The sequence below is a fragment of the Erigeron canadensis genome, chromosome 3, assembly GCF_010389155.1.
Source record: "Erigeron canadensis isolate Cc75 chromosome 3, C_canadensis_v1, whole genome shotgun sequence".
NCBI classification, from domain to species: domain Eukaryota; kingdom Viridiplantae; phylum Streptophyta; class Magnoliopsida; order Asterales; family Asteraceae; genus Erigeron; species Erigeron canadensis.
Window position 1 is genome coordinate 18,738,836 of NC_057763.1, and position 16,638 is coordinate 18,755,473.

General features: G+C 33.3%; 2 protein-coding genes across 2 annotated transcripts; one reads left to right on the forward strand and one right to left on the reverse strand.

The window, feature by feature from the left end:
- The first annotated feature begins 9,045 nt into the window (after nucleotides 1-9,045).
- LOC122593374 (two-component response regulator ARR12-like) lies at nucleotides 9,046-12,553 on the forward strand. The gene is made up of 8 exons (XM_043765770.1): nucleotides 9,046-9,273; nucleotides 9,648-9,800; nucleotides 9,884-10,243; nucleotides 10,320-10,396; nucleotides 10,932-11,355; nucleotides 11,435-11,485; nucleotides 11,578-12,158; nucleotides 12,305-12,553. Exons 1-8 carry the CDS (start codon nucleotides 9,129-9,131, stop codon nucleotides 12,371-12,373), a joined length of 1,860 nt encoding a protein of 619 aa, XP_043621705.1. The 5' UTR covers nucleotides 9,046-9,128; the 3' UTR covers nucleotides 12,374-12,553.
- A 1,117-nt stretch (nucleotides 12,554-13,670) lies between these two features.
- Nucleotides 13,671-15,850, reverse strand: LOC122593002. Its single transcript, XM_043765334.1, has 3 exons — nucleotides 15,532-15,850; nucleotides 14,160-14,183; nucleotides 13,671-13,975 (listed from the first exon to the last, which is right to left on the reverse strand). The coding sequence occupies exons 1-3, from the start codon at nucleotides 15,713-15,715 to the stop codon at nucleotides 13,674-13,676; spliced, it is 510 nt and encodes a 169-aa protein (XP_043621269.1). The 5' UTR covers nucleotides 15,716-15,850; the 3' UTR covers nucleotides 13,671-13,673.
- Nucleotides 15,851-16,638: the final 788 nt, after the last annotated feature.

The following is a 16,638-nucleotide window of genomic DNA, read 5'->3' on the forward strand; positions in this document are numbered from 1 at the left end:
ATTTACGGTCTTTAATAGAAGCTTTGTCCCTTTATGTACCCTGTGTCCCTGTTTGAGATCGATAAACGAAAATACTTATAAACGTGATTAATGGTCACCCGAAAAGCATACATGAAAGTAAAGCATAAAACTAAAATAAATTTTCTCATTAACTAAAGTAAATCTTCTCTTCTAAAGGTATGGTGACCATTCATATGTGTTCTTTTATGTGTTTTTGTGTATACCATGGGCAAATTGATTACAATGGCAACTATTAAGAATTGAGACAAAAGGATAGTAGAAACCAACTTATCTTATTACAAAATCTCTTTAATTTGAAGGAGTTTTCATTGTTAAATGTAATCAAGGAGTGGACTAGTAAAATGTGGATAGGCTTTTGTAATCTATTGTTGCCTATATTTACCTATATTTATTTCTTAAGCCCAAAACTTAACTTACAATTTGGGGGGGCCTAGTAATTGGGGCCTTAGGTAATGGCTTAGCCCAACATATTAATAGAGTCGACACTGGGTAGCCTAACCCGTCGAAACCATTAATTCATTATTAGATTTATGCCCGCACTATGCGGCGGCGGTGAGGGTAGTGATGATGGAGGTGGGGCGGAGTGGAATGGTGATTAGGGCGACGATGGTGGTAAATGTAAAAGTAATTAATGTTAAAAGTGGTATTGTAGTTATTTTAACTTTTAAGGGTGTTTGGTATAAGTGAATCAAAGAGAATAGAAATGTAATAGAGAATGAATATCACTAGTTTAAAATAATAATCAAATTTAATACATATAACATCACTAAAACAAAAAAAAAAAATTTAAAAATTTCCATTCCCATCAATTCTCTACATTTCATAGAGAATTGAGGGAATGGAATCGATTCCCTATTCTCGATTCTTTTTTCCATTCTCCATTACAACCAAACATGAGAAGTGTTTCTCATTCAATTTTCACCCTTTCTATTCTATTGTACCAAACACCTCCTTAGTGTTGGGTGATTTATACTGTAATTTTTTCATTAGGGGTATTATAGATATATTAGTTAAAGATGTTTAATTTAATTAATAAAAGAGAAAAGTATTTTTGGTTTTTTAAAAACAGAAAATTTAAGAAAAAAAAAACGGTTTGTTATATTAGAAAACCCCATCGTTTGAGGACCCATTTGAATTTGATTCAAACTTAAAACGTTTAATCTCAAATTTTAATCTTCATTTTTCCATGTCAATCGAGTCGAAGCTGGTCGGCTTGAGTCTTGACACCAGCTTTAAAAATTTTCTAAACAATGTTGTTATTGCCATTATTTGGATTTACATATGATTAAATTTAAATTGGGGCCCAATGGACCACATCTTGTTTGATTCAACGAATTGAAGAACGAGATCATTAGTAACAAGATTTTCCATAGTCTATTTTTTCATGTATTCGGTCATATCTTTCACATGGGAGCTAGAAAGGAAGCAGTTGAATGAACGAAAATGATATTTATAAACAAAAAAGATGACAAGTTTTGAGAAAAGGTACAGTTTTTGTTTTGAGTTGTATAATGTAATAATGAAAACATGGGTTAGCAAAATAAGCGATTATTTGCATTTTCATACAAAGAATACGCAGTTTTGAAAATCACGTAAACATATGATTTTTCACAACACAGTTTTTAAATGCATAATGTATTTTATAAACGCAATCTCAAACAACCTAAATCCTCGATACCACGTCGGTATCATATAGCATTCCGCAATGTTTATTTATTAAACACCGTATTTGTCGTTCTTATAATTCAAATTAAAATATATAAATTAAAATATTTAAACGAGTTAATTGTGAAAAAATAAAATTTCACTAAATATAAATATAAATGTTAATTTTTATTTTTTGTAACTTTCGTTGAAACACGTTAAATCGTTCAAATCGCGACCAATTCGACTATGAAAGTGCGGAATCCATTCATAATCGACCGTGAGGTTTCTGTATAACTAATGGACAAATAAACACGAATTACATAAAGAATAAGAGATAAGAACAAATGCATAAATCGTGTATATATGAAAGTGCGGTTTGGATAGATCAAATCACGATCTAACGATATGTAAGCGTGCGGAATCCACTTAGATTCGTCTTTGAGGTTTCTGAATAATTACGAACATATATACACGAATTGATAAAGAATAAGAGATAAACACAGATGTATAACTCGTAAAATATCATTAATCATATGAACATTACACCAAATTGAGTATACATCTGACTGGCACGGGGTATAGATCTCTACCCCGTGCGAGATGAACAGTTTCTGTCTAGACTCAAACCATTAACTCGAAATTGTGACCTAATTCTAGTATATATAGGTTGCTTCATGGGCTGGGCTTCTATCACGTTTGTGGGCTTCGAGCTCCTTCGCACGAACTAGTTGCCTCGTGCTGACATCATCATGAGTGATGATGACGTCACCACGACCTTGATGATGTCTTTACTTCATCACACAAAAGCCCATAGAATTACATTACAGCGGATAATAATAGGTGCACAGAAACTGCACCAACAGACTCCCCTTTTTCCGGTGCAATCTATTCTGTTGAACTTCGATGTACATTAGTTATAGAAAAACTACATCAACAAACTCCCCCTTAACTAATGATATCGGGTCTTCTTGAAACCCGATCTTCTGACATTGCATCTAGATCTTCAAACTACAAAGTCCATTTCCCCCTGTAACAACCAACTAACCCAACACATCTCATTGGAGTTCTCCCCCTCAACACTTAACAACTTCCGAATTAAGCATCGCAACCTTCCACTTAGGACTGTCACTCGAGAAGTTAATCTCTCCTTGCCTAATCGGCATATAATAGAGAAGTTGAATTTCCAACAATAAGCATCAAATCAATCAGCTATCGCAAAGATAAGAAACTCTACAACCTGAATCACAAAATGTAATACCATAGACCCTGTCTCAAAGCAGTATCTAACTTCATCTTGTATCTCCACAACTTTACTAATCACCTGAAGTCTTTCTTATCAGATCTCCCTTTCAGTTATATAAACCGCCAATCACATAAAGATCTTAATCTTGCAATGAAACTTATATATCGCCTAATTATCATCCTTACATCATGGAATATTGACAGGTTCAATCTTCAAGTACTCAAACAACAAATAACTAGCTTCATTATTTCAATACTTCAACAAAGTTTTAACTATGTCTCGTATCTTCATTGCTCCAATACTTCGACAAAAGCTTCCGTAACTGCTATATAGAAGATCATAATATGATCTTCAATACTCGAGAGTTTTGAAAGTGTAAACACCGTCAATTTGTTAAGCCGAATAAAATAACTCTTTGATCACTAATCTGAGCTGAGTAACACTTTGATCTGTAATATAACTCGAGTATTTGCAGAATTTTGCTTAGAAATCCGAAAGAATCATTATATTCCCCCTTATGACTTCGCAAACTTCTACAACCTTGCAGAGTTTTGCTGAGAAAACCGAAGTACACTCTTGAAATTTTTATTCCCCCATTTCCTCACTAAACTTTGCAACCTTGTAGCCTACTTTAGGTCATAAGTATCTCTCATTCTTGAGGTTCTTCAATATGCTTAGAGCTAACGACGGTTAAAGCTCTTCGCCAACCAGGGCCTACCCGTTTTCCCTCCAAATTTTCAGGGAAAACTCATTTATGTGAAACATTGGTATTCACGTAAATTTTTACTAATAAGGCTGTGGGAAAAATATGATAATTGCCGAAAATTTTCATCCAAAACATGCTGAAAACGTACAAAAACGGACCGAATTTTTTCGAACGCTACAAACTTCAAATCTCCATGAATCATGTCATTTTAAGACCATGGACAAAAATTATTTTTCCCTCCAAAAAACTCTTTTTTTTATTTTTATTTTTTTACTACCCTGTTTTGTGTGCTTCAATGAATAGGTATGCACATAACTTGGAACCTCTTTACACGATCTGCTTCTTGTTATAAGATTCAAACAAGGAAGTAGACATCTTCGTGATAATGCAAACACGAACTTGTTTCAGATCGATATATCATCTTCAGCATGACGTCAATGCAGGGTGAAGGATACTAAAGGCAAGACGTAAGCACGAACTTGATAGATTTGTGACTATATTCGTGGTGATGTCAGCATGAAGGAAAACCTCCTCGTGATGACGTATACACGAACTTAATCAAAATTCGTGATATCTTGTCCATGAACTCGTGGTGACGTAAGCACGAAACAAACATCTTCGTGGTGACGTCATCGTGAACTTGATCCACTTCGTGCTGACGTATGCATGAAGTTGTGAATTACACGTGAACAACATAGTTCGTGCTAATGTAAGCACAAGGCAGAACCCTCTTCGTGCTGACGTAAGCACGAGGATGCACGAATTTCATCATCTTCACGAATTTGCACACGAATTCAACAGAAAATCCTCAATACAGATCGTGATTGAGAATGAAATTGTTCCCCCCGCTCTGATACCACTTGAAAGTGCGGTTTGGATCAATCAAATCACGATCTAACGACATGTAAGTGTGCGGAATCCACTTAGATTCGTCTTTGAGGTTTCTAAATAATTATGAACATATATACACGAATTGATAAAGAATCAGAGATAAACACAGATGCATAAATCGTGTATATCATTAATCATATGAACATTACACCAAATCAGTATACATCTGAGTGGCACGGGGTATAGATCTCTACCCCGTGCGAGATGAACAATTTCTGTCTAGACTCAAAACGTTAACTCAAAATTGTGACCTAATTCTAGTATATATAGGCTGCTTCATAGGCTGGGCTTCTATCACGTTCGTGGGCTTTGAGCTCCTTCGCACGAACTATTTGCCTCGTGCTGACATCATCATGAGTGATGATGATGTCACCACGACCTTGATGATGTCTTTACTTCATCACATAAAAACCCATAGAATTGCATTGCAGCGGAAAATAATAGGTGCACAGAAACTGCACCAACAACTTTCATCAACATGAGGTGTGGAATTTTTATATAAGTAGCGGTGACGATGTAGTGGTGGGGAAGACGTTAAGTGATGTAGATAATTGATGTAAAAGTGATTGATCTAAAGGCTTAATGGAGATATTTTAAAAGATAAAAGATTGAATGTGTAATTTAATCATTAATGCTAAGGGGTAATGTGTGTGAATATATTTTAAAGGATGCTAAGTGAAAATAATACATATTTTTTTACAATTCCAAAAATAAAGTAGTATTTTTTTAATCTATAATATAACTAAAAGAGGGGGTTGGGGGTACACTTGGCACCCCTAATCCCCCTCCTTTAGCCTAATTTTTTAATATTAATCTAAACTAATTTACACTTTTTGGTTTTCCATCACTAATTTACACTTTAACCGCAATCTAAAACAATTAATTTACACTTTTTGTTTTTCCATCACCAATTTACAATTTAACCCAATTTAAAAATAGTTAACTTACACTTTTTGATTATCCATCACCACTTTACACTTTAACCTAATTTAAAAATAATTAAGTGAATTTTTTGGTTTTCCATCACCAATTTACACTTAAAAATAATTAATTTACACTTTTTGGTTTTTCATCACCAATTTACAATTTCACCCAATTTAAAAATAATTAATTTACACTTTTCGGTTATATTAGTAATCTATAATATAACCCGTGTACGACAACAAAAAGAGAAGCTACGATCAACTACAAAAGGTTTTTTCTTTTTATATACTTTGCATATAATTAATCACGAGAGATGGTGCTCGCGCGTTGCGGCGGTAAGATGGTGGGGGTGATTGGTCAAGTTATAGAGTATGATAGCAAAATGCCTTAGCCGTATAGGCTCCGCCATCGGATTTAAAAATTCATCGAAAGTATATCGAATAACATCTCTAATGAAAGAGCATGAAATTTTATAGACACCCATACAATTTTTATAATTTATCGAATTACGGTTTTTAAGATAAAAAATTTTGAATGAATTAGTGGAATCAAATGATTTATGGATGAGAGAGAAAAAAAATAAGTGGTTGAGATTTGAGGAGAGAAAAAAAATGAGTGATTGAGATTTAAAGTTATTATAGGTATATTAGGTAGAGATGTTTAAATTAGTGAATAAAGAATAAGGGTATTTTGTGTAGTTCAAATCATCTTTTCTTAAAAATCAAAGGCAAAATGCTTTATAAGATAGTATTAGATTATTATTATTTTTTAACATTCAATTATTATGTTATTGTTATTATTATTTCTTTTAATTTAGTTTGAGGTTCGTTATGATTTTTTCTTCAACAACAAAAAATATAACCACATTAGTTCATCTTGAAGATCTTAAGCTAACACATGTTAACCATCATTTACGACTCTGTGTTGTGCATGTATGAACTGTTTCGGAGTGGAACAACCCAAAGAAAATCAAAACATTCGAGATGGTCTTTGTTGATGAATTGGTATGTATTTTTCAAATTATATAGTTTACAATATTAGAGTATAAGAAACTGTAAATTTTTTTATTTAACTAAAGTTGGAAAAATTAAGGGGTAAACTGGAACCAATATTTATATGGAGTTAATTTTTGTATGTTTCTTCTTTAGTTTTGTATTGATTAAGTTGTGATATATGACTTTAACTAATCTAAATATTATATATTAAATTTTGTATTTGTAATCTATATTAACTCTTAGAATTTACGATTATATCTTTCTATAACCTTTTAGATATAAAGTCCAAATTTGCTTTGAATAGGTTTCTGATTACTTTAATATCTTGACTTTGATTATTTTGATATCGTTTTGAAAGTAGCTCATTAATGGTGTATACTTAAGATTTACGATTATATCTTTCTATAAGCTTTTAGATAAAAAGTCGAATCTTGCTATGAGTAAGATTATGATTATTTTAATATATCGACTATGATTATTTTGAATCTGTTTTGAAACTAGCACATTAATGGTGTAATTTTTTAGCCGCTGTTATTCTATCAAGGAAAAATGCTACATATTGAGATGGTGTCGAATGTTTTAGTATAATTATTTAGCATGGTGGAACAATTCATCATTTTAGTTTGTGTATGACAGATATACTTCGGATCTTATGAAAAGCATGATACCAATTTTAAATAATACCTTTAGATAAAACCCTTTGATCCACGTTATGTTTAGGATTTAACACAATAGAAGACGACTTTGCAAGGTTTTTGGCTCGACTTTTATATATATATATATATACACACACACACAATTTGTTTCCCTATCTTTCTTGTATTAGCTGATAAAATTATTTGATCGACGTTTGGAATATCCTTGGTTGAGTTCCTTTTTTATCCTGAATAATTTTCCTGGATCTTTATGCAAAGATGTTTATTCGATTCTTATGGTTAATTTGCTTGGGAATTATTTTTTAAAATTGGATTAAATAAAGCACACTAACAGAACTTAACAGTTTTTTCCATGTTTTTTTTGCTATTTGCAGGGCATTATCATATATAGCTCGGTCAATGATGAATGGACGGAAAATTTTAGGAGTATTTTGACCGATGGAGTGGCTATTCAGCTAGCAAATTTCTAAGTTGATTTCAGTTCTATTTAATATATTTGAATTCTAGTTTTTTAGCTTTGATTGATATATTTTGTGACTACCCATCTATTGGACGAACCTAAACACTAGCAATATAATATAGTTGAAAAAATCTAGTTGGATCCTCTAAAGTTACAAATAACTTTATTGATAAAGTTAGTAGTCCTAACCCTTGAATTAAATACAAGGTCAATATTCAAAGAGTATCTTTGGATCTTGATCTTTGATTTTAATTCAAAGGTCAAGATGCTTTTAACTTTACCTATAAAGTTAGAAGTAACTTTAAAGGATTTTCATCCTAACTATTTACTGTAAGTTTTTTTTAGAACTTTCACCAATTTTCTCCTCTAATAAACAATCAAACAATGCATAGATAACTAGTCGATACAGATTATTGTGAAAAGACAAATTCAAACATAATAGTTTATTTTAGCGAAGTTTTCCTTTATATATAGTTATATACCTACAACGCTCAATCGCTCATGTGTTATGGAAACGATGCTGTCATGACGAATCCCTTTAGTTTAAATTTGAGAAATATGTAAGAAATATACATCACCCCACAATAACAAAGAACAAAAGTAGCAACCCAAATTTAACACCAAGCCAAGACTGTAATCAGCTGTAACATACTATATATATATATATATACACATAGTTATAGTTATACATGCATACATCGTAATTACCAAATACCCCACACTAGCTAGTGGTCTACTAAAAACTACTCTAAAAAAGAAAAAGAGATAAAAATATAAATCAAGTGACAAAAATGCTTCACATGAGACCATTTTCCTTACCCATAATTATTCTCCGCACCCCTGAGGTCGTTGAGCTATCTGACATGCTCAGTTCATTATGACGTCAAGATTCATCTAAATACTTTTTAAACATTTTGAATCTACTATAAAAAAAATTAATTAACAGCGTAGCTTATTGTCAATTTACCTTCTATTTCCATAAAACCAATGCTAAAGATCTAAAGTTTTATAGATATTGTGAGGTGATGACTCACCCTTAACCACCGTTGTTTCCATTTCCATGATTTAATGAAATGAATCACTAATAATAGTAAAAAACATATGTTTTTCTTATTCTATTCTAAACTACCCTAAAATGATCCTGAATTACATGTAAGATGTCGAACTTAAAACTTCAACATAAAAGACAATAAAAATGGCCACTAATTCTTTATTGGCGCAAAAAGGTATGTTTTAAATCAATGAAATAATAAAGTATATTGATTCCTTTCCATTATTATATTTAAAAGCCATTCTATTTTTCCTGGCAAACTTCCCATAATTGTTCATTATTATAATTCATAAGCTCTTGTATTCCAAGTCACCATCCTCTACTTAATAAGATCCACCTTCTCTCTAACTCACTCTCTAAATTCTTTAAAAAAAAATATTCTGGGCTTGTTTTTGTTAGTCAAAAAAAAGATGCAACCTTTTTAAATCTTTATGTCCTTCTTAATTATTGTTTTTAGTTTGCTCTGTTTTATCATCATCTGGGGTCTTTTTCAAAAGTGTGTTACTTTTTTTAAAAGAAGAAAAGGAATTAAAGATGACAGTTGAAGAGATCAAAGGAAGTGTTGTATGTAATAATAAAGTTGACAAGTTTCCTATTGGAATGAGAGTTCTTGCTGTTGATGATAATCCTACTTGTTTGAAAGTATTGGATGGCCTTCTTAGAAAATGCCAATATCATGGTTAGTTTCATCTTATATTATATGTTGATTGTATATATATATGTATGTATGTATGTATCTCTTGTTTGCATTTCTTTAACTTGGTTTTTTCAACATTTGCTCTTAGTTGTATTTATTTCTTTAGAAAAATGATAAGGGTTTCAGTGTTGGCATAATTCTATGAACCTTTTGTTGTTCTGGTCAATAAAGTTCAAGATTGGATTTTGGCTCAATCATGTGATTCCAGTTGCTGTTTTGTAAATTTCCCAAATATGATTCTGAACTTTTTTTTTTTCTCTAGTTTTTCATTTCTTTGACTTTATGATAATGAATTTGAGAAAAAGGTTAATTAATTAACCAAATTATGTGATCATAATGAATGGTTTTTATGACAGTTACAACCACAAATGAAGCAATAACAGCACTAAAGATGTTGAGGGAAAATAGAAGCAGATTTGACTTGATCATCAGTGATGTTTGTATGCCAGACATGGATGGTTTCAAGCTTCTTGAACTCGTTGGGCTCGAAATGGACTTACCTGTCATCAGTAAGCCCGAATTCCCTTCCCTATATGTATTTCATTTCTGATATTTGAGGTCAACTTAATAAAGATTCTTGAAATTGTTATAGTGTTATCCGGAAATAGTGACCCGAAGCTTGTAATGAAGGGGGTCACTCATGGTGCTTGTGATTATCTTGTAAAGCCAGTTCGCCTTGAGGAGCTGAGAAACATATGGCAGCATGTAATCAGGCGAAAAGTTGAGACAAAGTCAAAGTCAAACAAAAATGAGGGATCAGATCAAGGAAATGAAGGTGGAGATCAAATTGTGAGGATGAATCGAAAAAGAAAAGATGAAGACGATGATGAGGATGATGAAAATGGAGATGATAGTGACGATACATCTTTGACACAGAAAAGGCCGCGTGTTGTTTGGTCTATTGACCTTCACAAGAAATTCGTCACTGCTGTTAATCAACTGGGCATTGAGAGTGAGTTCTTTGGTAATATAACACTCTCTGCATATATGGATTTCAATAACTATTGTTTTTTTACTAATTAACGCAGAAGCTGTGCCTAAACGGATTCTTGATTTGATGAATGTGGATGGCCTTACTAGGGAAAATGTAGCAAGCCATCTCCAGGTAAATATTTTCTTTGAAAATGTATTGCTTTTTGGCTATGAATGGAGAAAAAGTGTGTACAAATAGATTAAATACATGCTCTTTGGCGATTAAATGGACAAAGAGTTGATTTTAATAGGGGTTTTTCGAGAGTCCTGACCAGGCATACGTGTAATTTAAGAGTAGGAGTAGGAGTAGGATAGATAGTCGTTAAAAAAAAAGGACACAAAGTTGATTTTTGGTAAAAGAAGTGCATTTATATGTGCAAAAAAGGTACAGTTTTTTGTGATCGTATGGAATTAGTTCCAGTTTTTCCAGATAAAAAGGAAACAACTTATGTTTAAGTTTTCCATCTACATGAAATTCTTACTAGAGACAGAAGTTTAACATAGATAATAGGTGGCTAGGAGTGTGTGAGTGTTTTCCGTGGAAAGAAAGATACTATTTTTTTTCGTTTAAATGGAAAAAATATTGGTTTTTTTTTTTTTTTTTGCAGTCAAGTGAAAAACTTATGTGGGAAACCATTGATTTATGCTTTACTTGATTTGTTTTACAGAAATATAGGCTTTACTTGAGGAGGATAAGTCATCAAGCTGACATGACGGTTGCATTTGGGGAAAGCAATGATGCATCTTCTTACGTGAGAATAAACTCTCTTGATGGACATGGAGATTTTCAAACATTATCAAACTCAGGAAGATTACCAAGTAGAGTATATGCTCCATCTGGCATGCTTGGTAGACTCAACAGTACTAGAGGTGTGACCCTTAATAGCCTCGCGCCTCCACCATTAGTCCAACTAAACCACACCCAAAACAAACTACAAGAATTTGTATCTTTACAGCCACCAAATCACCAAAACATCAATCTTTTGCCGGGAATTCCACCATCTTTTGATCCTAATAATCAACAGTATGGAAATAAACCTAATGCTCAACTCACTAATTTTGGTTCCATTGAAGAATCTCATATCTTTTCAGGTACGCATCTCATGGATTTCGATTCCATTAATGAATCTTGAGTCTTTGCATCACATTGATGATTCTTGAATCATTCTAGGTACCAAGTTAGCTGCTTTTCCTTCCATTGATCAATCTCGAATACTTACAGGTATGTTGTTTACAAGATTTCAATTTATGACAATCTTGTATACCCATTGATAAACCGTGAACAATAATTGATAAATCTCTAATTTTTTATAGGTTCTAGGACATTCTCAGATCCTAGTGCAGTTCTTGCAAGTCAATCATCTTTGAAGCTGCCTTCTACAGACTCGGAATCCTTTAATCTTCTTTCAAGTGGTTCTTGCTTTCTTGATCAGGATTGTCACAAATCTGCAAGTTTTTCTACGAATCAATTTCCAATTGGTGAAAATTATAGCTATACTAGTGTTGTTTCTAACATCACCTCTACAGCCACTGTACCTCTCGAGGCTAATGGTGGTGGTGGTTTTGTCGGTGACATTGTTCTTAATGTTAATCAATCTTTGCCAAACCAGTACCAAAAAAGTCGGGATTGTGGTAACCTAGATTATAGCCAATACTCGCATGATGCTTTTAGCTCATCACCGGCTTTGGGTCTAGCTGGTGTTGGTGGTGGTTTAAGTGGTCTTATGAACCACAGTAGATCAGATAGTGGTACTTCAACTCTTGTCCAAATTCAGAGGCCAAGTATGCAGTCCAATGAAGATTACTTAGTGGACCAGACAAAGCTACAAAGTGGGTTCTTTGCTAGCAATGGTTATGGTTCATTGGATGATATCATGACTCGAATGATGAAAAAGGTATGATCTTTTTTTCTTTATATTTATCTATTCATGTTGAATCTTTAGTCAACTGAATTGCCATGGAGTCCAAGTCGGTCTGAGTTGCACAGGCCAAAATGTTTTTTGCATTCTATTGGGAAATTTCAGTCCCTCATTTATTGCAGGATCAGGACCCTACGAGCATTATGGCTGGAGATTTTGGATATGATCATTATTTCGAGTCATGTGTGTGATAATTAGTAAGCATATGATTCGTAGATGAAGATAAAGTAGTCTGCAGCTGCAACTCTTTAGCTATAGCAAATGGTGGATTTGTATCTATATGAAGTTTGTTTTACTCTCCATGGATTTTATCTGTTTTTTTTTTTTGTTATTGGTACGATATTTAAGATTATATCAAGCTGTCTTGAATATGTTTGTCTTGTTTATAGTTGGTCCGACAGGGAAAAAGGTATTTTTGATACACATATGGCTTACAGCGTCTGTTCAGTTAGCTAGTTCAAAAGCATATTGCAGAGATGGAGCCAAGCTCAATTCAGACAATACAATGTTAGGTTAAAACTGAAATCCGGGTGGGGTAAGGGGGATGTGTTTGAGAGTGATTAGATGATTTTGATAATTTTATTTTAGGATCCAACAGTACAGGAGTACAGACTATAAACAAATGTATTGTAATAATCGTCTGAGTTAGGTGTTCTAATTGCTTTAACAGGCAAACATAAGACTGAATTCAGGAACTGTAAATGGTACATCACATTTTTTTATTTTGGTAATCAAGGTTGCTAGGATCTTCAATACACAGTCTTCATCCTAGTTTGGTTACTGATTTCAATTTCTGCAGTGTTGTATTTTCCAGTTTGTGTCAACATTTGTTTGCAAACTTTGTCCCTTACGAGTCATTGTGGTTTTACCAATTCTTGTAGTGGTTTCTGCCATTGAAAGAGGGGATGCAGGTCAGTAACTCCAGTTTTGTACTATGTTTGAGGTGAAGCACGTCTGTATAATGTTTGAGTTGAAGCTCGTCAAGGTTAAACTTCATGTTCTATAGTTTCATTTTAGTTATGGAGTAAATTTATCATTGCACGATACGATTTCTCATATCAAGTGAAGTGTTGTGTTTACTTTAAAATCAAGTTCAGGTCCTCAAGTTTTCATACAAATGAAGAACTTTTGTCTCACAAAACAGAACACTATTTACAAGCACAGTGATAATACCCTTGTTAAAGTCGCATTAATTGAAACACTATTGAAAACGTAGTTGCTATTACACGCCTAGAATATAATTCATAATCAGATTATTTGTTCCAACTCAAAAAACTGAATAACTACTTAATTTGATTGCGGAACAAGCCTTCTTGATACACCTCTTGACACGTAGTAAATGTAGGTTACAACTCTAACAGGTATACACAGAAGACAGCATAGGAGAATCATATGATCTACAACATGACAACAGAACATATTTAGCTGCTCTTTACAGTTAACACTCGTGGTTTATATGTGGAAACAAGAATAAAATTTTGGTGAGTGCGTTTATTCTCCTTCCCAACCAAGTTGCCTAGCTCGTCTCTCCCATAAAGAAGTTATCTTTCTTTCTTGTCTCATTAACGCTTCTACCTGTTCTCTTGCCTGCTCGCATGTTTCTGTTGCGGTGTTGCACTTTTCAGCCTCTTTTTGATATTGTGAAGCGACCCTTCTTGCTTCACCAAATGTAATGTTCATATGGCGCATGTGTTCTTCACTAACGGTTTTTTGTAGTTTTAGTTCTTCTGATAGTAAATCCACAAACTGCTTTTCCATCTCTTCTTTGACATCTGGATCATCCTTCCCACAATCTGCGTTTCGCCAACAAGACCGATATTACATGTCTAAGCAACACTATTCAATACAGATAAAACACACAAATTAAAGAGCATCTGTTCGCAAGCAACTAAACTTTGTGGTAATAACCTGGTACTTCACCCCATGTCCCCATTTAATTATGAAGAAACTAAAGCGTTACAGTAGAGTATGTCTCACCTGGTACGGAAAGATTGACCAAGCCTGCAATACAATATACAAGATAAAACCTTTTTAGTATCATTTGATCTTATATATGTATATAAGACGATATCATAACTTGGCAAGAATCTACTAGATATTGAACAAGATATATCAAAACATTTCAAATTCAATATAAGAAACACAAGAATCATTTTAAAGGACGACAATTGAAAGAAAATGCATCAGAGAGACAATTAAAAGAAAATTATGCATAGCTTCTACAAGTTCAACACCAAATATCAGGTAGCACAGTGTAGCACTAATGCATATAAAGAAAGCATATTGTCTTTCTTAAATGATTTTATGAATCTAGTAAGATGACGAAAGGTAAGCCGTAAGCGTGAACTGATTTAATAAAGACGGTCTTTCTTGCATACATTATACCTTCTAAGTTAGCAATAAGGAGCCATACCAACCTTCATAAAAGAAAATTTTCCATACTTGGAGAGGTCATTTTGCATAAATACCATGGATTTGTGGATTAGAGGGAACACTATGGTCTCGTCCTGGACTAGTTCCTGATTTTTCCCTAGTCCAAGGACGAGTGAACACCATAGTGTTCGACTCGTCCTAGGACTCGCCCCTCATGACCCGTCCTTATTAAGTGTGTATGGGTGTTAAAGGAATTAGTGATATAAATTGTGGTATATAGAATTCTAGACTAGTCCTAGAGTCCAAAGACTAGGCTTATTATTAAGTGTGTGGGTGGGTGTTTAAGGGACTAGTCCTCCTGAGGACCCTCCGACCATATTGTAAGCTCTTAGTGACCCAACAAGGTGGCATCAATACCACGTGCGGACTACTAACAAAATAAATTATCTATAGGAAACCAAAAAACACATATTGTTAGCTTATAGATACACCAATTCTATAACTTGGCAAAAGTGTAGAAAACTTAAAACAGATATGAAATTTTCCAGTTCTAATTTAGTACCAACAAATAAATCAACCCTTAATTCAATAATGTTCACAATCAGCATCAAGAACAATATTTGATAACACCAAAAAAACGATATTTTCACTAATTATCAACCTACAAATAACCAAAACATTATGAAATCAGAAAACTTCACAGAAATTCCAGATCAACTAAGGTTTTAATAAACAGGGGAAAATGTAAAAGAATAATAAAATTTAAGAAAAGAAACAACAAAATTAGGGCTTTGATTATAGTAACATTCACAATAACAAGAAAAACAAAATGGGTATGATCAAGTTCCATTCTTTCTAAAAATAAGAAAACACCCAAATCAAATAAGGTCAAATAAATGTAATAACTAGGTCTGTGTGTGTGTGTGTGTGTCAGTGTATATATATATGAAAGGGAAGGGGGTGATGAATAAATTACCAGGAGCAAGTTTGAGAATTGAAAGAGGGGGAGGGCAATCACAGATGCATGGAGAACATGAAATTGGTGGTTTGAAATAAAAGCCAGTTTTGATCTTGGAATAAAGAGCTGGACCAGATACACACAATGCTGAAATCAGTGCTAATGTTATCAAACAACATCTTAAACCAGATCTCCTTGTCATGTTTTTTCCACCTAAAAACAAATTGCCTATGATCACTTATTTTGTGTGTCAGATCTCATGGAGATTGTCACACAGACACACAGTGTTGTTTGTTATTGTTTACTGTATGTATTAATTGTTATAAGAAAGAAGGGTTTGATTTTGATGAGAGAATCTGACCGTGCGAGTATTTTGTTTTTTTACTTTTTAAATTTTTTTAAAACAACGTGTTCGAAAGTTCGAAACACCTCAAGTCCTCAACTCTATTAAGGTGAGTAAAAATATGGGATAATGGAAAAAAAAAAAAGGTATTCAAGTTATACCCATTTTTCAATTTAAGGACACTATTTTTTTTTCATTCATTAAAATAGAAATTTTGTAGGTAATCCGGTTATCTTTGTTTAGTCAATCGGTAAACATTTTTATTCCTTTGCTTTATCATCGACATATTGTTTCTTTCGCGTTTCATTGTCATTCATTTGTCATTGCTTTTTAATGTACAGTGGAATATAATAAAATTTACTCTTTAATATAACAACAATAATAGCAGCAAAGCAATTACAACAACAATAAAGTATATATCCAAATGTAATTTACTCTTTCATTACAAACAAATTTCGCCAACCACTAAAAGAGGGAAAGAAAAAGAGGGTGGTCGGGATACATAAGTACTTGCATCCATACAGCCACCACTTATGTTCACCACAGCCATCAACTCTTCATCTTCTGTGTTTTTCCACACACCACTTTTGTTGGTATGAGCTGGATCATGTTGGTGAGTTTTGTGGTTCTAAGAAAGGTTTTCGAGTTCGGATCTTGTTTGGGTGCCGGGATTTCAAGAAAGGATAATGGGTTTGGATCTTGTTTATGGGTATCATCGTGCCGGACTGTCGGGATTCCAATAAATAAATTAAGTTTCGGATCTTATTGGTGTGTGCCAAGTC